The sequence below is a fragment of the Lycium barbarum genome, chromosome 10 (genome assembly GCF_019175385.1).
Source record: "Lycium barbarum isolate Lr01 chromosome 10, ASM1917538v2, whole genome shotgun sequence".
Lineage (NCBI taxonomy): Eukaryota > Viridiplantae > Streptophyta > Magnoliopsida > Solanales > Solanaceae > Lycium > Lycium barbarum.
In genome coordinates this window covers 25,603,877-25,630,508 of record NC_083346.1, presented here as the reverse complement: position 1 = coordinate 25,630,508, position 26,632 = coordinate 25,603,877, and the positions used below count along the sequence as shown (strand labels likewise).

At 39.2% G+C, this 26,632-nt stretch overlaps 1 protein-coding gene across 1 annotated transcript; it reads right to left on the bottom strand.

Annotated features, from left to right (window-relative positions):
- Positions 1-6,402: 6,402 nt before the first annotated feature.
- LOC132612865 (uncharacterized mitochondrial protein AtMg00810-like) lies at positions 6,403-25,314 on the bottom strand. The gene is made up of 3 exons (XM_060326944.1): positions 25,285-25,314; positions 24,187-25,195; positions 6,403-6,530 (listed from the first exon to the last, which is right to left on the bottom strand). The coding sequence occupies exons 1-3, from the start codon at positions 25,312-25,314 to the stop codon at positions 6,403-6,405; spliced, it is 1,167 nt and encodes a 388-aa protein (XP_060182927.1).
- Positions 25,315-26,632: the final 1,318 nt, after the last annotated feature.

Here is a 26,632-nt window from a genome sequence, read left to right as displayed (position 1 = left end):
CAGTCTTATTCGTGAGAAAGAAAGATGGTTCCCTACAAATGTTCATCGACTATAGGCAGTTGAATAAGGTGACGATAAAGAACAAATATCCTCTTTCGAGAATCGATGATTTATTTGAACAAATATCCTCTTCCAAGTGGTTCTCCAAAATAGACTTGCGGTCAGGTTATCATCAAGTGAGAGTTAAAGAAGAAGATATTCCCAAAACAACTTTCAGAACGAGATATAGGCATTATGAGTTCCGGCTGATGTCGTTTGGGTTAACCAATGCTCCAGCAGTGTTCATGAATTTGATGAATAATGCATTCTGGCCTCTCTTGGATTTATTCGTAATAGTGTTCATTGACGTCATTCTGGTATACTCTCGCACATAATTAGAATATGCAGATCATTTACATATTGTTCTTGGAATTCTTCGAACCCGAGAATCGTATGAAATTTTTTCAAAATGCGAGTTTTGGCTAAATTTTGTGACATTTTTGGGCCATGTTATTTCAGATGATAGCATTCGAGTTGACACTCAAAACATCGAAGCTGTGAAGACCTGGCCAAGGCCTACGATGCCTACAGAAGTCTATAGTTTTCTGGGATTGGCCGGGTACTATAGAAGGTTCGTAAAGGGACTTTCCTCTATTTCAGCCCCATTGACGAAGCTAACCCAAATGTTAGCTAAGTTTCAGTGGAATGATGCTTGTGAACATAGCTTCCAAGAGTTGAAGGACAGATTAACTTCAGCTCCGGTCTTAATGCTCCCAGAAGGGCCAGATGGATATGTTGTATATTGTGATGCTTCCGGTGTTGGGTTAGGATGTTCTGTTAATGCAGCACGGTAAAGTCATTGCTTATGCTTCAAGGCAGTTGCGGAAACATGAAAAGAACTACCCAACTCATGATCTTGAATTGGCTGCAGTTATTCACGCGTTAAAGATGTGGAGACATTACTTGTATGGTGTGCATGTTGATATCTATACAGATCACAAGAGTCTTCAATACATTTTCAAACAGAAGAAGTTGAATCTGCGGCAGAGGCGGTAGTTAGAATTATTGAAAGATTATGATGTGAGTATTTTATACCACCCCGGAAAGGCAAATGTAGTAGCTGATGCGCTTAGACGCCGACCAATGAGCAGCCTATGTGAAGTCCCTCCGGATAAGAAAGAATTAATTCATGAGCTCCACCAACTAGCTAATCTTGGAGTACGTGTAATTGATTCGGGTAGTGCAGGGATTGGTATTAATGATCTCACAATCTCGTCCCTGAATATGGAAGTAAAAGAGTCTCAATATGAAGATCCTCAGTTGAGCCATTATAGAGACACACTTCATGGAAAAGAGAAGTCTCCATTTGAAACTTTTATGGATGGAATTCTTAGATACCGAGGCATGCAATGTGTTCCAAATGTTGAAGTATTGCGCCGTTGAATTCTATAAGAAGCTCATTATTCTCGGTATTCTATTCATCCAGGTGCAATGAAGATGTATCATGATCTCAAGCTCATATATTGGTGGGATGGCATGAAGAGAGACATAGCAGAATTTGTAGCCTAATGTCCAAATTGCCAGCAAGTAAAAATCGAACATCAAACGCCAGGAGGATTATTGCAAGCAATGGAAATCCATACTTGTAAATGGGAAGTGATCAACATGGATTTTATTGTGGCATTACCTCGTTCCCGAAGCAAATATGATTCTATATGGGTGATTGTGGATAGATTGACGAAAACAGCTCATTTTCTTCCTGTTAGGACCACATACTCGGCTGAAGATTATGCAAGGTTGTATCTCAAAGAAATTGTGTGACTCCATGGTATTCCGATATCCATTATCACAGATAGAGGAGCGCAATTTACAGCCAAGTTCTGGAAATCCTTCCAAGAAGGTCTAGGTACTCAATTGAAACATAGCGCGGCATTTCATCCGCAGACTGATGGGCAAGCCGAACGCACCATTCAGACCTTGGAGGATATGCTAAGAGCATGTGTTCTAGATTTCGGTGGTAGTTGGGATGACCACTTACCTCTAATCGAGTTTGCATACAACAATAGCTTCCATTCCAGTATCCAAATGGCTCTGTATGAAGCTTTATATGGAAGGAAGTGTAGATCCCCAATTGGATGGTTTGAAATAGGAGAAGTACAGGTAATAGGCCCTGAGTTGATTTAGCAAGCGGTAGAAAAGGTCAAGGTAATCCGAGACCGACTATTGACAGCCCAAAGTCGCCAAAAATCTTATGCGGACAACCGCCGGCGAGACCTAGAATTTCAAGTTGATGATTGGGTATTCTTAAAGGTGTCACCAATGAAAGGTTTGATGAGGTTTGACAAGAAAGGAAAGTTAAGTCCTCGATACATTGGACCCTATAAGATTATCCGCAAGGTGGGTCAAGTAGCTTATGAATTGTACTTACCTCCAGCACTTGAATCAGTCCATCCAGCTTTTCATGTCTCAATGCTCCGCAAGTGTGTTGGAGATCCTACGAGAATTGTCCCAATAGATGATGTTCAAGTGACAGAAAAGCTAGCATATAAAGAAGTGCCCATTGCCATATTAGACAGGCAAGTATGAAGACTTCGAAATAAGGAAGTGGCCTCAGTTAAAGTCTTATGGCGAAACAACAACTGGTAAGAAATGACTTGGGAAGAAAAAGAGAGTATGAAATCTAAATACCCGCATCTATTTCAGCCCCCAGAAGAGATTCACGATGAAATACCAAGATTATGAGGTATGAATGTTTTCTTTTATGCATATGGGTCGTGTGTGGCCCACTTATATTGTTATTGTGTTGTAGCCCTGTGAGGCAATGTCATTGTGGGTTGTTCTGACAGGATGGTAGTGCCATATAATAGGGGAAACAATGGCAAAATTTTCGTAGAATTCCCGGGCGTTTAACATTCGAGGACGAATGTTTCAAAAGGGAGGAAAAATGTTACACCCCAAATATTTTTCGTTAACGTACAATGAGTAGACTAACGAAGGGCACGACGTATACGATGTTTTAGTAAGTAAGAAATAACTTTTGACAATTTTAAATAAGATTTCAAAGACATTTGAGGTAAGAGACGAAAATTGTTAAGGAAAGCAAAGTATATGTTGGGCAGAATTCACGAGTATTGAATTAATGATGACTTAAGGATGTTTTGGAGAAGAGTTATAACGTCCCTTAGATTGTTAATAAAGAATTAAACAAGTATCAAGAAGGTTCCATAAGGATTTGAGATCAAACAAAGTGACGAGAAACAAAATCGGAGAAAGGACAGATTATACAACCAATTATACGGTCCGTATAATGGTCCGCAGAATCATCACAGTGAAGGTCCCTCACTGATGGGATTATACGGTCACTTATACGGACCGTATAAAATTATACGGACCGTATAATGTGTTGTATAATGGTCACAGAATAAGTAGTAGTTTGGGGTGAATCATGAATATTGATATGTTGCGAGTATAATTATGTTATGAATGATGTTAAGAGCATGATAGAAACATTAGATGAGAATGAATGTAAAGTTGTATTGTGATCATGATTATGGATGACCTTGAGAGGAAATTGTGGGGATAGGATAATGATGAATTTGACAAAGTTATTGATGATGATATTATGAATGTTATTATTGACGTTTGGGAGTTGATTTATGATATGAAGAAAGTAGTAGAAACAAAGGAAATACTGCTCAATTTTCTCTAGCTTTATTTTAAACACGCTTATGTTATCGATTATCTAAAATGAGTATGAACTCTCTTGAAGGTAGAAACGTGAATATCGGAGAGGAACGTTCAAGCGATAGAGTAGCTAAAGGAAAAGGTATGTAAGGCTAGTCCCTTCTTTCTATGGCATGACTCTTATGACATAAATCTTCCTATCTTTCCATGATCTTTCTAAATAACAGAAATTATGAGTCCATGACTATAAAAAGCTACATACGCATATGATGAAGAAAGGAGATATGATGACGAGCAAGATGATGATGATGATGAGTTTAAGTATAAAGAATCCTAGAGTAAAATAAGATGTTCATGAAGCTAATGATTCTAAGTATGGCTCTATTGATGTTTTTTTTCCTTGTGTACACTCTCCTTAAAATGTTAGTTCCTTCAAGGTGAGGTATGATGATGATGATTACCCCATAATATGATGATGTTAAGTTTACGATGGGTATATGACGATGCGATTCCACCGTGCCTAAATGGCCGGACATGACACCACTAAGGCGGGCTGCTTGTGATTCCACCGTGCCTAAATGGCCAGACATGTCACCGCTAAGGCGGGCTGCTTATGATTCCACCGCGCCTAGAAGGCCGGACACGATCACCACTAGTGGGCGGCATATGATGGTTACCCGGACGCGAGTTAACGATGATGGTACATATACAATATGGTAATGTATGCACTATGATGATACATGTACTATGATTATATATATATATATATATGATATATGTATGAAATGTATCCACCCTTAAAAGTTACGCAGGTTGTATCTTTGCCTTATGACTTATGATTTCTCTATCATGTTCATTTCATTCATGCCTTACATACTCAGTACAATGTTCGTACTAACATCCGTTCTCTTTTGACGCTGTGTTCATGCCCACAGGTAGACAAGGAGCCGGTGCAGACCTATAGGAGCTATCAGCAGATTTGCAGGAGCACTCCATTATTCCGGATGTGCTATTTGGTTTATTCTTTTGTGTATATATATGTATATGTATTTTGGGCATGACGGGATCTTGTCCCGTCCATATGTCTAGTACTCTAGTAGAGACTCGTAGATACGCATGTGTGGGTAGTATGGTCTCACGATGTTACAATTGTAAATGTATTATTATTTTGATAGCCGAAGGGCTTATGTGTATAAAAGTAATTATGTTTCCAAACGAAAAATGGTTTTCCTATGATTTGAGTATTATATTACTGAATGTACGCTTAATAAGTATGATAAGCAATAGAATGAGTGGTGCTCGGTGGTTAGCCCCAGGTACCCGTCATGGCCCCTAGTCGAGTCGTGACACAGGAGTCCAGCCAGTACATACCCATAATAACATCAAAGTCTAACATTTTCAATTCATGTAAATTAGCCATAGTATGACGGTTGCAAACTACCACCACACAATTCCTATATACCCGTTTAACTACCACCGGGTCCTCTACAGGTGTAAAAACCTCAAAAGGTTTGATTGGCTCAGGTTTCACCCCAACACAATAGGCAATATAAGGAGTAATATACGACAAAGTAGAACTCGGATCAATCAATGCATATACATCATGAGCGAATACTAATAATGTACCTGTGACAACATCAGGGGAGGACTCAAGATCCTGTCGCTCGGTTAGTGCGTAAATACAGTTCTGAGGACCACTTGAACTAGATGCTCCTCCTATGCCTCTACGACGACCTTCTAATGCCTACGAACCTTGCTCCAAAGGGCGTACGGACGCTGAAGAACCTGTTGCTAATCCTGTCGGTTGGACCCTACCTTTTCCAGCCATCGATGGACAATCACGGATCATATGCCAGTCTGACCGCAGGCATAGCAAGCATCTGAACCTAGGCGGCACTGTCTCGAATACGGCTTACCATATTGATTGCACCGTGGTAAAGCAGTCGCATCTAGCTGGAATCACCTCGATAGTGGGAACTCAAAACTCTAGGTCTCGACCTAGTCTAGAATAAATAGGGTGATCAAATCTCTTGCCCGGAAATCAAGGAGGTACATTAGCCGCAGATTGTCCTGAATACCGAGAATACTGCTGCCTCTACCCTCCTTTATACTCATTGACAGCACCAGAAGACCTGGCCCTCTTACTATACCCTCTATCAGAATCACGCTCACCCATTTGCGGCTACTGCTGTTCTTCCAAATTCTGGGCATGGGCCTGAATACGAGAGATATACATCCCTTCCTAGAGTAAGGCCGTCAAGCACTCCTTAATAATATGTGGCCTCACACCACTCACAAACTGGTGTACACAGTCCCCCATATCGACTACCATGGATGGAGCATACCTAGCCAAAGAATTAAATCGAAGGCTATACTCTTGAGCACTCATACTCCCCTGTCTGAGATTAAGAACTTGTCAGCTCTGGCCTGTCGAACCTCGTGCGGCAAATAATGTCAGAGAATGGCATCTACGAACTCTTGCCACACCGGGGGAGCTGCATTTGCCCCTCTAGAAACTATCAAAATGTTGTACGAATGGACGGCCACATCCCGCAATCTATAAGAGGCCAATTCAACTGACTCAATATCAAAAGCATGTATTATCCGCAACGTCGTCAGCATCTCATCTATAAAGCCCTGTGGGTCTTCATCTAATTTTTACCCATAGAATTTCGGAAGGTTCGGACTAATAAAATCACTGGCTCTAGCACTAAATGTTCTATCACCATGGCCCGCACCCTATCGCTGAGCCTGACCGGCAACTAACTGGGTCAGCAACTGAATGGCCTCTCTAATCTGCTGGCCTGAGGCATCTGGTAGAGGAATTGGAGATATTAGAGCTAGAGCGGAGGCCCCTTCATGCTCCTCTGAAATAGGTGGAGTATGAGAGGTCCGAGATGGAACGTCATTATAGGACTCACCCACGTCTATATCTGCTGGTGGCTCCCATTCCGTCCGCCTTCCCGTTACTGTCTTGCCATTTTGGGCTGCTGTAGCTTTCCTCTTCACAGGCAGCGCTGAAATCATAACACACGATTAGGAAAAGGGAATCTTGATAACATAGCTCTATCGCACGATCAAAGATATGAAATAAAGGTCAATCATTCCTAAATGCCCTGCAACCTCTTCTTTATAAGTGTGGCGCGCTTCACACCCATAAACAAGACTTTACTGGACACGGCTCATAGACACACCGTAGGACGAACTGCTCTGATACCACTTTTGTCACAACCCAACCGGAGGGCCATGACGGGCACCCAACGCTAACTTACCAAGCACCTCTGATCATACATCTCATAATCATTTCTAGGTGGACCACATAGATAGCTGATAGGCATCATGTTACGAACCTGATTACCGATCGTGCGGGCACCTATCTTATTATCACTAGTAGGCCAACCCTTATCCGTTAGCCAATTTTAACTTCTTTAATCATTTATACTTAAACAATCAATGATCATGTGAATGAATAAATAAATAAACAATTCATAATTAATAGGTAGTGTAAGTGCGGAAGTCTTAACTATTACACCCGCAAGATCTGAAAGTCATCGTACAAGGACTCTAACTAACAATGTCTAAATAATGAAGTATATCCCATATATAATAACAAATAATGTCTGGAATAAAAATAGACATCTGGAAAGAAATATCTTCAGGTGGCGTGGTATGGATAGAAGCTCACCCTCAGATCTGATCGAGCACACTAGCTTCAAGCTAGAGATGTAATCAGGATGAAATCTTTTGAACATAATCTGCACTCAAAAAGGGTGCATCAAGGCAGTATCCGTACAAACACTATGTACCGGTAAGCATCATAGGCCGACTAAGATTAGTTCACGCATATAAGTATAAAATCAACAAGATAAACAGATAGGCACTTAATGCTCAAATTCAAGTCACAGAATATCCCATAACAGAGTCACAGCCTAAGATAAAGCTTCTAAACCACAAGTCTATCTAGTCTCAATAATCTCATCCGATAATCACAAGTCCATGTTCCTTCCCTATGTAGAGTCACTAATCCACAATTTAACTCTGGTCATATTTATATCACAATAGACATTCAGCTTCCATACCAAAGTCAGAAACAAACGAGCATATAATAATGAAGAATAAAATATAATAATGTGTAATGCAAAATATGATGACGTACAATGCAATGTAATGCAATGCCATGGCCAAATACACACTGTACACACATGCTACAGATGTCATAGCTCAATAGTCATGACCTACAGGGGACCCATGGTGCCCATGTACCACAGGTTCCGGAACACTCCTCAGACCCGAGCCACAAATACTCCGCCCTGAAAAGAACCTCAGTCACGTATCCATATCATGTATCACTCGTTCTGGAACACTCCTCGGACCTGAGTCACTTATTACCCTCCGCCCGAAATTTACCTCGAACTCGAGCTTATAAACCCTCCGTTCCGGAAAGAGCCTCGGACCCGGAGCCACTCGATTATACAAGACACACTGTTACATCTTTCATCGAGAAGATCATATTAGCTTCTCACCACAATTGCCATCAATTTGTATCACAAGTTCATCAAGAAGATTATATTAGCTTCTGCACAATTTCACATAACAATGTATGTCTTAATGTATTTCAGTTCATTAGTATGTATGGACTATGAACAATCAACAATATCAATGTCAAACACAAGGCATCATGCCACAAGTCTTGAAAACCATTTCAATCATACATGAGTGTATGAATGCATAAATGAGTGTAAACGTGGAAAATCAATACAAGCCAATAAAGCAACAGTGAAGGTACAAGTCACAAAGCCACAAGTCACATCAAGACTTGGATCAACTCAGCCATGAAATAGACCATACAATCATCTCAACCAACATAATAGTCTATGTCCCCCTTCACTTCCACATGTAGCAAGTACGCCTCACAACTAAGTCATGTATCACCAAGAAGCTCCACTTTTCCATATATTATCATCAACAGCAATCATAAATCAAGTTTTCATCTACGTACTGTCATAAGTTTATATCACAATTCAAGCCTAAACTCATTATCCTTCCTTTCTCTAATAATATATGTCACAATAAGAGAGAACTGAGTACAAGACGACAATTTAGGCAATAAGTCTAATCACAATAATAGGGAAATAAGCCATAATCAACAACAAGCAACTGAATATAAACCCATCCCGAATCGCCACAGTATGAATATAACTACACCTCATGTTTTAGTACATAAAGTAACGGCAACGAGCCCACAAAATCAGAAGTTATACCAACCTAGCTAATATCCAACCAAAACACCATGTCTGAAGACCTAATCATGCTTTCTCCCGTCAATTCTATACAATACATACGTTTCGCTAATCAAAGTCTAACTAAAGTAAGTCATAACCTACCTCGAATGCAGAACAGGAGCCACGAACTACTCCACACGAGTCTACTATATCCGAAGTGCCTCATAACGGTCAAAGTCTAACACTATGATGCTAAGTAAGCAACAAACCATGTACTTGAACAAGAACAACAATTTGGGGAAGAAGACCCACTTACTTCTACCCTTTTCAATTGGATGAAACCATCCTTCAATGGTGAATTAATCATAACCTATATCTCTACAATCATTAACCTTCAATTCGTGGGTTTCTAATCACTTTTACCCTTAAAACATATTTTAGGACAAAGATTCTATTTTTATTAGAACCCTAAGCCTCAACATGCAATTCCAACCATAAGAAATGAAATTCTCTTCCTAGAAAGTGATAATCTATTCTCCTAAGTGATTAATCAACAATAAAATCAACAACCCACTAATTGTTTAAGGGTTTACTAATTCCAGGGTTCTAGTATTTTCACCCACCATTGATGGACCTCTTAAAATAATCATGGAACTTGAAGAAGAAAGGAAAAAGGAACAAAAAAGATGGGAACTTACCCTCCAAGACGTTTTCACTAATGAATGGAATGAAATTTGCCTCTTTCTCTCTTGAAAACTGAATTTGGGGTCTTGGGGTTAAGGGTTCGAGGTTGGGGAATTAAAATAAGAGATTCTGGCCCCGTTGGCCGCGCGGTCACCAGACCGTTGCAGCGGTACCGCTACAGCTGCCTCTTGGTCGCTATAGCGGTCCTGCTGGACAGGTCCATACTAAAATGGTCATAACTCCCTCATATGGAGGCCAAACACATCGATTCATTTTCGTATAGCTTCGTAATTTCAATACGGATCTAATGGTTCAGACCTTACTCAAAACAAAGATTGGATGCTCAATCTAGAGCAGTTTCTATCCACAGACCTCCGGTGAAAACACCGAATAAGAGCGCGACAAAACCCAAATGCTTCTGAAACTCTTTGGAACCTCACCAAAACTTGTGAACAAGTTCAAAATCATTATATTTACATGTTGGAACTTCCAAATTATAGACACAGGGTCATCCTAACCTGACGTTGACCGTGATCAACTCTAACTCTTCAACTTAACTAGTTTCTCCATGAATGACTCAATCTACACTCGAACCTTGCGGAACCCAACCCAATGACTTTATTAAGTCATATATCATACTAACGAGTCTTGGGGAAAATTCAACGGATCAAAATACTATAACGACCAAAGGGGTCATTATATTAGATATCAATTTGCCCATCGTTCATCCTCGAACGAAGAAAGGGAGTACAAAGGTTGACGTTAACCCAAGGACGTGCATCATAACCCCACGGAAGCCTCTACGGCACTAAGTGCGCCCTAACCACTATTCATTTATCTTATCAGTCAAAGCTTATTTCTAAATTTAGCTCAAAGACCCAATTTCCATATTTATGTACTCAAACCTACCACATGAATTGCTATAACACATATGCGTCATCTAATATATCGAAATTGGTCATACTAATCCCAACTTATTCCTCTAATGATTATAACTTCTCTAGACCCTTGTGAATACCAATTCAATCAGCAAATCTTCCTTAGATCAGTAAACTAAGATTTCATATCTCAACACGCTTTGTTTAATACTACTATGTCAACCTCTTTCCTATCAATCATTCAAGCCAAGTAACAGTTTATCACGGACTTACCTGAACCTCTTTATTTCTATCACTTACCTAATACTACAAAGGACCACATGAAACCCAACAGCCTTGTCTGTTCCGCCAACACATTTACCTTTTTTTCTCGAGACTACATTATTAGGACACACTTCCTAACATCCCGTCCTATCGGAACTATTTAACATCCCTATATTTCTCACATTATGAATTTACTATTTATCGAGAAGTCACAACAATATATCAACTCTAATACAAATCTCAACTACCGTCAATTTATTAATTATTCCTCATATCTATCTCAACAAACCGGGACTCAGACACCTGCTTCACTAAGTTCATGCTTAACCCTTTTCTGACTTAGACAACTGATTTAACTAATATCATAACTACTTTAAAATGACGGAATTTAACTCAGAGATCTCGAAATTAAGCCTTACCTTAGCAAGATGTCGTATAACTCGGGAACACCAACCAACAAATATATATTCAAGCTCAACAACCACATAGGTAATTATGAAAATATAATACAATAAGTAATATCATCTCTCACCAACCATAAGTAACACAATCACCACTAAAGTCTTCATTTCTCTTGTCCAACTAAACGTCCCCTTTAGCCTATGACATACTAGAACTTACCAATTCATACATAACCCTCGAGTCGACTTCACATTGTACAACCTCAACATAACTCTCAAATTATTAGCTCTTGTTTCGAATGATCCCTCTTTTTATCCTTAATCAATCTTAGTCTAGATTAGAGATTCAAGCTTATTATTTTCTGCTCCATTAAATACCATCTTACTATAGGCAAGACTCACCAATTAAACTAATATTTAAAGCCTATTATTCAATTCTCAATGCTAAGGTAGAAACTCATCTTTCCCAACTAGTCCCCATACATTTGCACCAATAATTCAAGCCTAAGATGATAGATAATCGTAAAATGAGGCAAGGGAACTCACCCCCAGAAGAAACTAATTCAAATTAAAACATGGCCTATTATTTCCCGTCGACTGCTGCGGCGGTCAAACCACCGCTGCAGCGGTCTTCCTACGGAGGCCAAATGCCAGCTATAGTGGACGCTAAAGAAAAACGGAACCTAGCTATGGCGGTCCAAGTTTCGCTATAGCGACGTCGACATAGAGGGACATGGCCCACCACAAGGGACACATTGAACAATTATCGACCGCTGGCAGCGAGGGCCTCACCGCTGCGGCGGTACCGCCGCCACAGCGGTACTACCGAGGCAGTAGCTCGTAATTTGTTTTTTCACTCTATCATCCATCGTTTCATCCGAGGCTTCACAAACATAAACAAACATGCGCATAGACATAAAAAAACCATACCACCTCACCCATGGCCTTGGAATTCCCAACGGAGGTCTAATTTTCTGCGTCACCCCCCAAATAGACTCAATACAACCAAACAAGCCAAGTTTTCAGTTCTTGGACTTCTACATCTGAGTTTCTATTAGCTCATTCTACTCTCGGAGAGGTGTTACCGGCTAAGGTGGTCAAGGTTTCTATAACAACCGGGACAGTCAGATACCAATTATTCCCTTCCTAATAGTGGCAATTAATCTATCCAATGTTCTTCTTCTCTACAAGATTATGCAAACATAATAAACGGGTCTAAATTATAACCCATACAACTAAACTTCAAGATACAACTGGAAACTGAACTTGGATCATGCGTCCGAATCAGGAAGACGCATTTAGTACCATATCGGGCCATGCCATAACATAAATCACTCGCATAAGAGTTTAGCAGAGGGGTTTTCACCATTCGGGGAAGAATAAGTCAAGGAAGTACAGATACCAATTGGAATCGTCTAGATACCAATTTGAATGAAGTAGCACGAAAGAATGAAAGAAGTGGAAGTTTCCTAAATGTTCTATAGCCTCTCACAGATAGGTATGGAGCTCTTCGTACCAATCCGCAAGACTTCACAAGACATATCCTTGTATAACGAAATTCATGAACCTAAAGCTCTGATACCAACTGTCACGACCCTAATTTCCGATCGTCCGGGCACCTACCTTATTATCACTAGTAGGCAAACCCTTATCCGTTAACCCATTAATCATTAGCCAATTATAACTTCTTTAATCATTTATACTTAAACAATCAATAATCATGTGAATGAATAAATAAATAAATAAATAAACAGCTCATAATTAATAGGTAATGTAAGTGTGGAAGTCTTAACTATTACACCCCCCATATCTGAAAGTCATCGTACAAGGACTCTAACTAACAATGTCTAAAGAATGAAGTATATCCAACTATAATAACAAATAATGTCTGGAATAAAAATTGACATCTGGAAAGAGAGATCTTCAGGTGGCATGGCATGGATAGAAGCTCACCCTCGGATCTGATCGAGCACACTAGCTTCAAGCTAGATATGTAATCTAGATGAAATTTCTGGAACACAATCTGCACTCAAAAAGGGTGCAGCAAGGTAGTATCAGTACAAACACTATGTACCGGTAAGCATCGTAGGCCGCCTAAGATTAGTTCACGTATATAAATATAAAATCAACAAGATAAACAAATAGGCACTTAATGCTCAAATTCAAGTCACAAAATATCCCATAACAGAGTCACAGCCTAAGATGAAGCTTCTAAACCACAAGTCTGTCTAGTCTCAATAATCTCATCTGATAATCACAAGTCCAAGTTCCTTCCCTATGTAGTGTCACTAATCCACAATTTAACTCAGTCAATGGTCATATTTATATCACAATAGGCATTCAGCATCCATACCAAAGTCAAAAACAAACGAGCATATAATAATGAAGAATAAAATATAATGATGTGCAATGCAAAATATGATGACGTGCAATGCAATGCCCTGGCCAAATACACACTGTACACACATGCTACTGATGTCATAGCTCAGTAGTCATGACCTGCAGGAGACCTATGGTGTCGATGTACCACTCCTTCCGAAACCCTCCTTGGACCCGAGCCATAAATCCTCCGCCCGAAAAAGAACCTCGGTCACGAATCCACATCATGTATCACTCATTCCGGAACACTCCTCGGACCCGAGCCATAAATCGTCCGCCTCAAAAAGAACCTCGGTCATGAAACCGCATCATGTATTACTCATTCCGGGACACTCCTCGGACCCGAGTCACTTATTGCGCTCTGCCCGAAATTTACCTCGGACTTGAGCTTATACACCCTCCATTCCGGAAAGAGCCTCGGACCCGGAGCCACTCCATTATACAAGAAACACTGTTACATCCCTCTTAATGAGAAATTATCAAGTAGTATATTATTTTGATTGAGAAGATCATATTAGCTTCTCACCACAATTGTCATCAATTTGTATCACAAGTTCATCAAGAAGATTATATTACCTTCTGCACAATTTCACATCACAATGTATGTCTCAATGTATTTCAGTTCATTAGTATGTATGGACTATGAACAATCAACAATATCAATGTCAAACACAAGGCATCATACCACAAGTCTTCCAAACCATTTCCATCATGCATGAGTGTATGCATGCATAAATGAGTGTAAACGTGCTAAATCAATACAAGCCAATAAAGCAACAGTCTATGTCCTTCTTTACTTCCATATGTAGCAAGTACACCTCGCAACTAAATCTTCTATCAGCAAGAAGCTCCACTTTTCTATATATTATCATCAATAGCAATCATACATGAAGTTTTCATCTACGTACTGTCATAAGTTTAAATCACAATTCAAGCCTAAACTCATTATCCTTCCTTTCTCTGATAATATATGTCACAATAAGAAAGAACTGAGCACAACACGATAATTTTGGCAATAAGTCTAATCATAATAATAGGGCAACAAGCCACAATCAACTAACTAGCAATCCATCCTGAATCGCCACAGTATGAATACAACAACACCTCATGTTTCAGTACAAAAAGTAACGGCGACGAGCCCAAAAAATCAGAAGTCATACCAACCTAGCTAATATCCAACCAAAACACCATGTTCGAAGACCTAATCATGCTTTCTCCCGTCAATTCTATACAATACATACGTTTCGCTAATCAAAGTCTAACTAAATTAAGTCATAACCTACCTCGAATGCAGAACAAGAGCCACGAACTACTCCACACGAGTCTTCTATATCCGAAGCTCCTCATAATAGTCAAAGTCTAACTTTATGATGCTAAGTAAGCAACAAACCACGTATTTGAACAAGAACAACAATTTGTGGAAGAAGACCCACTTACTTCTACCCTTTTCAATTGGATGAAACCATCCTTCAATGGTGAATTAATCATAACTTATATCTCTACAATCATTAACCTTCAATTCGTGGGTTTCTAATCACTTTTACCCTTAAAACATATTTTAGGACAAAGATTCTATTTTTATTAAAACCCTAAGCCTCAACATGCAATTCCAACCGTAAGAAATCAAATTCTCTACCTAGAAAGTGATAATCTATACTCCTATGTGATTAATCAACAATAAAATCAACAACGCACTAATTGTTTTAGGGTTTACTAATTCCAAGGTTCTAGTATTTTCACCCACCATTGATGGACCTCTTAAAATAATCAATGAACTTGAAGAAGAAAGGAAAAAAGAACAAAAAATATGGGAAATTACCCTCCAAGACTTTTTCACCAATGAATGGAATGAATTTTGCCTCTTTCTCTCTTGAAAACTGAATTTGGGGTCTTGGGGTTAAGGGTTCGAGGTTGGGGAATTAAAATAAGAGATTCTGACCCCGTTGGCCATTGCGGCGGTCACCAGACCACTGCGGCGGTCACCAGACCGCTGCAGCGGTACCGCTATAGCGGCTTCTTGTCCTCTATAGCGGTCTTGTTGGACAAATTGGCGCTAAAATGGTCATAACTCCCTCATACGTAGGCCAAACGTGTCTATTCATTTTCCTATAGCTTCGTAATTTTGATACGAATCTAATGGTTCAGACCTCACTTAAAACAAAGGTCGGATGCTCAATCTGGAGTAGTTTCTATCCACAGACCTCTTATGAAAACACTGAATACGAGCGCGACAAAACCCAAATGCATCTGAAACTCTTTGGTACCTCACCAAGACTTGTGAACAAGTTAAAAATCATCACATTAACTTGTTGAAACTTTCAAAACATAGACACAGGGTCATCCTAACCCAACGTTGACTTTGGTCAACTCTAACTCATCATCTTAACTAGTTTCTCCGTGAGTTACTCAATCTACACTCGAACCTTGCAGAACCCAACCCAATGACTTTATTAAGTCATACATCATATTAACGAGACTTGGGGAAAAGTCAACGGGTCAAAACAGTATAATGACCAAATGGGTCGTTACACATCATACTCTGTAAGGGCATATATCATAAGATAATGGCACATCTCTATATAATCATCAACAACTATGCCCATAAACATAAGCCAACAAGTCTGCCAAAATATTATACAACAATATGAACTGATAACGGTATGGGACATTTGGATATACACATCTGTCTACGAGCCTCGACATAGAATACAAGAATCCATAAAGATAGGGAAGGACTCTGCCACGCCCAAGTCTATATACAAAAGAGTAATACCAATAAATTGATGCTCCAAAGTAATTGGAGCATCCCGCGTTCGGGATGATATCATAAGCTGCCCACTGTAGTGGCGTGTCTACCCGGCCGCCTATAGAGTGGCGTGGTGTTATACTGCCTGGCCATATAGGCACGATGTTATAAAAATAACATATATAAATACATATAGCATGCATGAGAGCCCAATGAAACGTTTCTACACTATCGGAGTGACATAATGTCGGTAACCTCTAATTTATATTATGGAATAATCATCATTACTATATCTCACCTTGAAGGAACAATTATCATGAGGTGAGATCAACAACAATGAATGAAATCAAGAAAATCATGAAATAAGCTCAATAATCGCACAATAACATCAAAATCATAAGCTTTAAAATCTCTAGAAATAGAATCAACATCATTATCATTGTCATTATGGAACATATTTATCTTTAACATCATAAGAACTCTAAGAATCATGAACTTCTAGTTTTTGGGAATAGGATGTTATGGAAAACATGTATGGGTTCACAAAGAGGGAATCATGCCTTTAGAAAGAAAGGGATTAGCCTTAAAATACCTTTTTGGTCTCCTTACTACTTAACGCTTCTCCTCCCAAGCTCGTTAATCTACATTCAAGAGAATTCATACTATTATTAGGCTTATCATCATATGCTTATCTTATGCCTTCAAATTCAATCCTTTTAGAATCTGCAAAAATTCGGCAGCATTTTCCCCGTTTATATCCCTAGCCCGAAATCACAATAGCAACAATACCACTTCAATCAACAACATCATCATCAATACCAAAATATTCCATAAAACATCCCACACGATGTTTATCCGTTTTCTCAACCAACTAATTCATTGTATGACCATTTAATAGCTCTATCTCCGTAAATAAGCATAAATCAATATCAATAAGGAGAGATTCATAACTTGTTCCCACTAGAACCGCACTATCTTCAATATTCACCATGATTTCAAGCCAAGATTCACAGCAATGTGATATTATAATCATAACTGTACGTTGTCCGATCCTAAATCCTGAGATTTCACTTGATTTGGGGTAACATTTTGTGGGTGGAAATTGGGAGAAGGTTCCAGATGGTTTGGGATATTTTTGAGGGGAACGCCCTTTTTATATTGTTTTAGAGTCGGTTTGCACCGACCTAATTTTTTCTCTGCGCATTCGCGCAGAGTTGCCCAGTTGCTTCCTTGTCCGTTCGTGCCACCCCCATGCGCGTTCGCGCAGGGTTAATCCCTGCTCTGGCAGTCCATCTTAAAATATTCATAATGTTTGATTCCAATGTCGGATCGATGCGTGGTTTATTGCATTGGAAACTAGACTTTCTGAACTTCAATTTAGGCCTTTGTTCACCTCCAAACTCCTGATATACTAGGGGGCATTCCTTTCTCAAGTTAGACTAAGATTATCGTACGAAACCTTGCCCATCCTTTCTCCAATGTTCCAACAAACTTAATCTTCTTAATTCACCTATCCTCCAATCCTTGCATGACTTATTACATGCACTTAAACTCTCAGAACCATAAAATAGGCGCATATAATTTCATATGTCCTAGAAAATAACTCCAGTGTTTGCAATTGAGCAACTAGCATCTAACGAATTTTCAACGTACAAAACTACAAGGTATAACACTCATCTTGTATACAATATATATATATATATATATACACATATGTATACACACACACAATATATACACACACACACACACATACATACTATATATACACATAATGCCAATCTGATAGAGGGAGAGGATGTGTCCTATCTTGTGATATGTCTAAGGCACATTTGACAGGGGGTGAGGATGTGACCTATTGTGTGAACTCATGATCCGAGGTCTGTTCCAGAGTGAGTGGTATGTTACATCCCATAATTTATTTATTTTTTACGTTAGGCTTTGTTGTAAGTTAGTCGACCAAAGCTTTGAGGACAATATTGTCCTTGAGTTTTAAGTGCTCAAAACCATGCTTAATAAATGTTAAGTATTGTGAAAATTAGAGGTTGAGCAAATTGAAGGGATTAAGTTTCATTGATGTTCGTAATTGATACGCTCAAATTATACCTTTTAATGGCATAACGCGGACGTTGTCAAATATAGTAACCCAACAAGTTTGCGGTCGAATCCCACAGAGAACAATATGTAGGCAATTTAAGCAGATTAGGAAATATCACTAGCAATAGCTAGACCGAACGCATCAATGGTGGGTTTTGATAAGGTTTTGATAAAATACAGAAATATAAATTCTAATCTAGAAAGCAAGTAAATTGATCAATGGCCACAAGAATGGAATAAAGGAAACTACTTCTCAAGTAACGATCCAATATATTTCACGAATTATAAATAATAGCAAGTTTATGTTATTTAGCCTCGGATAATGACTCTAAATTAACTTCTCCCGAAGATTAACTAGACTACCCAATTGAAGATCCCTCAAGCAATTAAGAGCATTATGAACACCCGAATATGGCTACAAGTGGTATCGCCTATTCCTAGGTCAATTTTCATTAGATGTGGGTTAACGCCCCAAATTCATGTTAATTATTCTATCCCAACCCCGTTCTTCCTCTTCCGAGTTTCAAACAAAGTAAATGGGCAAGTCCTAGGATTGGCTACTCCCTTGAGAAACGTTGAAGAATAAGAATAATTAAAATAACAAGTTCTCGTGCCTGGGAACATGACTAAGTTCTCGCGTTAACCGCACCGCCAGCAACGCGTCTGTTTTGCTCCTTTAAATTTTGTTTCCTTTTTTCGGTGGGTGTTAGGTGTAAGCTTCAGTTAATTTTCCTTAGCTGCTCCCCTTTGTCACGTTATTTGTTGTTCCTTCTTCAATTGTTGTAAATTGTTTTGCCTCATCAATCATCAATCCATGATATGTCAATCATTGCTCATTAATTCATGTCTCTTCTTGCCTTCTTTTTATTCCTACACAATAAAATATAATATTAAGCACAAATCAATATAATTAATATTCAAAAGACAATCAAAAGTACTAATATGTGAGGCAACAATGGCTAAATATATGCAAATTTGGCCTAACATCACCACCCCACACTTAAACTCTTGCTCGTCCTCGAGTAAGCATTAAAATCACTCTCAATAAATCAAGCCTAGGAACACCACCACTTTGGTTGATACAAACAATTAGGCCTCATAGCAACTCAAACCATCAACTATACACTTCCTGATCATCATGCAAGATATGCAATCCAACTCAAGGAAACAACAAACTTCTAACATCAAGGACGGACTCTAACTCATCAAATTTAAGTTCGCTCACCTACTCTGTCAAAGAAGCTAATAACATCACCTATCTATCATGAAACAAGTGCCCTCACAAGAAGAAATAGTCCACACACTCAAATCAAGGAATGAATGTAAATTACGGACTTAGCATCAAAGCACAACTCTCGCACTCACAAAGAAATTCACATGTATGCACAAAGAATCATAGGCTTGCCCATTATGTACATCTCTACTAATTAAGTGTGCTTGCATAGAATCAAATAGGACTTCAACGGGTTGTAATGTTGGCTAGGGGACGGGTAGGAAAACTATATAATAGTGACTTACACTTCCCTAAGCACTTTGCAATTTTAGAATTCATCACCCATTATTTTCATCTTTTCACTTTAGTTTTCAGCCCTCTCTTCATCAATTATTTCACAAGTATTTCTCATCATATCAAGAACGATTCAATTTGTTTTTTTTCAAGCAATTTTTTTCTCACATTCTTTCATGTCACATTCTTTGTAAGAGGGCCTTTTCATCACTTTGCAGCTATCATTGGTCACCATTTTTTCACTTGACCATCCATTTTCTTCAGATTTATCAATTAATATCACAGTCTATGCTACAGTGCTCAAGGAAGCAGGGTGCAAAAATCGGCGATTCAACAAATAGGATCAAGGCAAAAATACGGCTAACTAATGAAAGGCTACAGGCTCAAAGGGCTAACTAGCGGCACAATTTCTGAAAAGGCTAAAATTCACAAGACTTATCAAAGAAAGCCTATAATCATCTTCTAAACAGAGCAACACTTTTTATTTCGCTTCAATAACATGCAGGGCAAGTTCTAGGCTATGATGAAAAACATGGAATATATGCAAGAAATCCTCACCACACATGGCACAAGTCTCAATCAAGATGGATTAATTCTACTCTAGGACAAATAGGATCATGACGAACTACAAAATAAGAATAAGCTATATACAAAGCCACTATCTTGAGCCTAGGTGTCAGAAAGTCTGCTATTTTTTCATTACTCAAGCACTCACAGGAAAGTACTACTCAAGTTCAGGCCCTAATATGCTAGTATCAACCAAGTCAAAAAGGGTCTTCCTTCTCTCTTCTTTACTACTAAAAAAAATTATCCTAAAAATAAAAAAATTACCCAGTTCAAAGGCCCCCCCTTGGGAAAGAACCGAGGCCATAAGAAAACCAAAGGGGGCGGATTGTAAGAAATAAATTCCTTGCTTGATTATGATTAAATGTCCTCAATATATCCAAAAGACTTACCTTATTCTTGGACACATTCTAGCTGTACATAATATTCTAGGAAATATTCTAGCAGTACATAATAATGACTAATATTCTAGCTGTACATAATAATGCCAAAATACAATGGTTATCACACCCCGAAAGTCACAAACAATACGCACGGAAGCCCTTTTGTAAAAATGTCTGCAATCTGTTATCGGGACGGAACATGAAGGACACGAACTTCTCCACGGGCAACTTTTTCGCGGATAAAGTGTCACGACCCACTTTTGTCACGACCCAACCCCGTAGGCCGTGACTAGTGCCCGAGTTGGACACTCATACACACCTATTATCTGTAATCATCTACAGCTAGCATAGCAAGAACTTATTTACATATAAAGGCAAGACGTTATTTTACAACTATCGTATATATGCATATCAAAGCCACCTGTCTCCTCAGGAGTTACAACTTTCAACAGTTTATATCGGGCATAAGCCGGCAAGGCTGTCATATATAGGGGAACATCCCAGTACTACATAAGCCGACAAGGCTACCATTATACACAACTCCCACAGCAAATATATATATATCAACGCAAGCCGACAAGGCTGCCACTACAAATGGGTACGCCCCAAACATAAGTCATGTCCACACAACGAGACAACAACTATATACAGACCCACACGTATGTCCACAGACCTCTAAGAGTAATGACAGTATCATATGACGGGACAGGGCCCCGCCGTACCCTGAACAAACACATATATATACAACAAAAGGGATCTATACCGCAAGCTAGTATCCGGAACAAAGGAGCACTCCAAAGTAGCTGAATAGATATCCTAGGCTGGCGGATCTCCGAAACGAGCGTCTGTACCTGCGGGCATGAACGCAGCCCCCGAAGAAAGGGGGTCAGTACGGAATATGTACTGAGCATGTAAAGCATGAAATATAGTAAATAAAATCATACGGAGACAAAGAGTGTAGGACCCAATGCAACAACCAGAAACCCATAAGACTTACCTTTGAACATAATTCATATGTGTCAACATCATACCGATATCAATGTAGAGTTTAGTAATCATAGCTGAATAATCATTCTGTATATAACATATATAACGTGTCCCGGCCCTCTAGTGAGGGGCTCGGTAATTAAAATCATAGCATTATAAACATGTACATATACGTGTCCCGGCCCTCTAGTAAGGGGCTCGGTGAATAATGATCATATGCCCTCCTGGCCGTCATCCCCGTATCATCATGTCATCATATCATCATATATATATATATATATATATATATATATATATATATATATATATATATATATATATATATAACGTGTCCCGGCCCTCTAGTGAGGGACTCGGTGAATAATATAGTAAATATGCGCACGAAAACGTGTCCTGGCCCGGGACTCAGTGAAGGATGTAACGGTAAGCACGAGCAGAATAATAAGCAACCACATACATACAAATCATCTTTGGAGACTCAATAGATAAGTAACTGATCAGCTTTCAAGTGTCAGAATAATAACAATATTCAGTTCTTTCTAAATCTTATTACAAACCATAGCAAGGAACGTTTAAGGATTCATATACTTGTATCAATCTAACATGATATGGCTTTTGAAAGTCAAATATGACTCTAATTATGCAATTCTTTAAGAGTAGGAATTTCCATACATCATTTGTTAGTCAATCATATAGTAGGCTCGTGACAATAACATTAAGGAATGAATAGAATCATAAGTCATGCTTGGAACTAGAGAGTAGAGTTTACCCCAAGGCTCATATCATGTCTTACTTACATCTAGGACATGCCAAAAGAAAGAAGGATTAGGCTTTACATACCTTTAGCGTTTAGTCGTATTATAACTTGTACTTGCTGCCCAATAGTACCTTATCCTATATCAAGATATCAAGAGCTACGATTAGTCTACGAGGGAATTCAATACGTATTTTAGCGTTAATAATCCCTTTCTAACATTTAGACGACGTTTCGTTCGCATTCAAACCAACTAGTGCCACAAGCTAACATTGCTAGTCATACTTTCGAGTACCAACCCGGAATTATTTAAACATGACTTAAGGGAACTTTGGACAGTCCGTACATCATTTAAAACAGCCCCCTATTCACGGCTAAACAGCACACACAACATTACCATTTTCACTTCGCAATTTTCCAACTTCAACTACACGACAACAACACGTTTACAACATTACTTATACGATTATTGGAACTGTTTTAGCATCATATTAATTCTTACAACATCCCACAACCCATTTCAATTTCAACTTGAATCATTAAACTTCACTTTCACTATACGATCATAACAACAATCAGCATTCAAAACGCACTAATCTACCCCTATCATTAAAACAGTCCACGGTTTTGACTGTTTTCCTACTTCAACATAATTCATTTATTTTACTCCTCAATTCACATATTCATAATGCATACAATACACCACAATGTCCATAACAACAACAATTAAAGCATGACACAAAACAGTCCATAACTTTTCCTAAATCAGTCCCCTACACGGCTTCAACACAACTACAACAACTTCATGATTTTCATCTATTTATCCATACTACAACACATTCAATCCATTCCCAATACATGTACAAGAAGATTAAGCATCATTTCACCTAAGTTTATAGCACACGGCCCACTTCAACTTTAAGAAAAATAGTCCAATACCAACATGCACAATCAAAAACATTCAACTCACCACAAACCTATGAAAGATGATCAACTCTTACTTTGTCACTCAATCCTTCAATCGGCTAGCCCTTCAAATTCACTTCTTGAATTTTAACACCTGTTCTTGCTATTCCAATGAATGCTACACGTTATTATACACCTTCAAGGGAGTTGAATTGCTTGAGAAACTGATTTTTTTTTATCAATTGCACAGCTCCATTCTCGGCCAGCTATGGCCGAGACTCTCCCTCTCTATCTCTAAGTATTCTTGACTTTGTAAAGATGAAAATGGCTTGTTTAGTGATAAATGAATCAGCATTCTTATATATATATATATATGATGTCCATGGGTTGGACATGTGTCCCACTCAATATTTGAGTCAATTATCATTGACCATCTCCACATACATACACGGCCACACATGGCTTTGTTTAATGGACTGATTTAGTTTTTTTAAACCCACTTAATAATCTAATCATGGTTAATTTAATCCTAATTTTCCATTAATACTTCTATACCAAACTAAATTGTATGGGCAACTTGTGACTTGAAACGAAATCCGAAGTTAAAGTCTCTACTTCGTACCTTAAAATAGTCTTGTTTTTAACATGTCGCGTTTAGTTTAAAATGTCCCAATGTATAAAAATACGGGATATAACACAAAGTGTATGTCCATTTCAATGTGTTTAGTGCGCTGATGTTGTACCGGGTTACCTGATAAGTATATCGCACGCACATTGTCATAATAAACAAGTGTCTTCTTTTGGATCGGGCTATGTAGCTCAAGGAGTAAATTCCTGGTCCAGCAGGATTTGGAGACAACATTAGCAACTCCCCTGTATTCGGCCTCGGCACTAGAACGAGAGAGTGTAGGCTGACGTTTTGAGGACCAAGAAATCAAGTTGTCACCGAGGAAGACACAATAGCTAGAGGTGGAGCGTCTGGTATCCGGGCAGCCACCCCAATCTGCATCTGTATAGGAGACTAAGCTGCTGACAGTAGACTTATAGAGATGCAACACAAAATCGATAGACCCTTGAATGTAGCACGGAATGCGCTTAAGAGCAGCCATATGTTCATTACGAGGGTCATGCATGTGGAGACACACCTGTTGGACGGCATTAGAGATATCTGGTCTAGTGAAAGTAAGGTACTGCAAAGCCCCAGCAAGCTGACGATACTTAGTCGTATCATCAATTGGTGCATCTTTCGAGGCACTTAGCTTCGGCTTCGTGTCAACAGGTGTAAGAGACGGGCTACAAAGTGACATACCTGCCCGTTCCAGGATTTCTTCGGCATACTGCTTCTGTGATAAAAATAAGCCATCTGCATTACGAGTAATAGCAATACCCAAGAAATAGCTTAGTCGACCAAGGTCTTTCATAGCTAACTCGGCACTTAAGAGTGCCATAATAGACTTACGGAGATCGTCTGAAGAGGCTGTCAGAATGATGTCATCGACATAAAGCAGTATATATGCAATATCAGAACCCATGCGATAAATGAATAATGAGTGATCAGACTTGCTGTGTGAGAAGCCAATGGTGGCGACAAAATCAGCAAACCGCTGGTACCAAGCTCGAGGGGCTTGTTTCCGGCTGTAGAGAGACTTCTTCAATAGGCAGACATGATCAGGAAAATTGGGATCCCGAAAACCCAATGGTTGATGCATATACACAGTGTCAGAGAGATTGCCATGAAGAAAAGCATTCTTGACATCGAGCTGGTGGATGGGCCAAGAATAAGATAAGGCAATACTTAGCACAGTGCGAATGGATGCCGGCTTGACCACCGGACTGAAGGTCTCCTCACAGTCAACATCCTTCTACTGAGACCTGCCATCACCTACAAGACGGGCTTTATGCCTCTCAAAAGAACCATTAGATTTCTTTTTATGATGAAAAATCCACATTGATTGAATCACATTAATATTAGCAGGCCGAGGAACTAACTCCCATGTCTTATTTTCAATTAGAGCATTAAATTCATCCATCATGGCATTCTTTCAATTTAGGTCACGGAGAGCACTTACGAGATTTTTGGGTAATGGAGAGATGGAGGTAGTGGTCTCGGTGTTAAGATTGGAGGAATATTTCAAATTGGGTTTGAAAATGCCATTACGGGATCGGGTAATCATGGGGTGTGGTTGATGTGGGGAGGGGGTCGTAGGTGGTGATGGCGGGCTAGAAGGCAGCGGCACAGGAGCAGCGGAAGGGCTGTCCTGCGACGGGGAGGGCTGCTGCTGGGGACTAGGAGTGGCCGCGGGTGGAGCCAGAGGTGGCGGTGGGTTGGGATTTAGAGTGTTGGGAGATGTATTGCCAGAATTTCGCTGCATATGATGAATGATGTATGGATTAACATTATGGTTCAAAAATTCATTCGTGTGAGATGTCGGAGTATGAAGTTGTGAGAATGGGAATGTATGTTCATCAAAGACCACATGATGGGCAACGAAAATTTTCCGAATTGACTTAGCATAACACTTATATCCCCTATGATCGGAAGGGTACCCAAGAAAGACACAAGGAGTGGACCGTGCTTGTAACTTATGAATGGTGGTGGATGGAAACAAAGGAAAACATAGACACCCAAAAACCCGATGATGGGAATAGATAGGATCTTTTTGGTATAGGAGTTGAGTAGGGGAAGAGTATCCTAGAACTTTAGTAGGGAGAATTTTCAAAAGGTATGTGGCCATAGAAAGTGCATGATGCCAAAAAGAGGGGGGCATCGAGGCATGGGTGAGCAAGGTCCGAATTACATTATTTAAGGATCGGATGTGACGTTCGGCTTTTCCATTTTGAGGAGATGTGTGAAGGCAAGAGAGGCGGAATTCCATCCCATGTTTTTGAGCAAATAGTTGAAGTGGTCCGTTATCAAATTCTTTCCCATTGTCACATTGGAAATTTTTAATGGACCTTTCAAATTGAGTTTTGACAAAAGCATGGAATGAGGTGAAAAGAGAGTAAACTTGAGACTTTTTAGAGATAGGAAAAGTCCACAAAAATTTACTAAAATCATCAAGAAATAGTACATAGTAACGATGCCTATTAGAGCTAGCTACGGGCGACGTCCAAAGATCACTATGAACTAGGTCAAATGGAAAAGCAGTGAAAGATATCGAGTCATAAAAAGGTAATTTAAATTGTTTCCCCAAAGT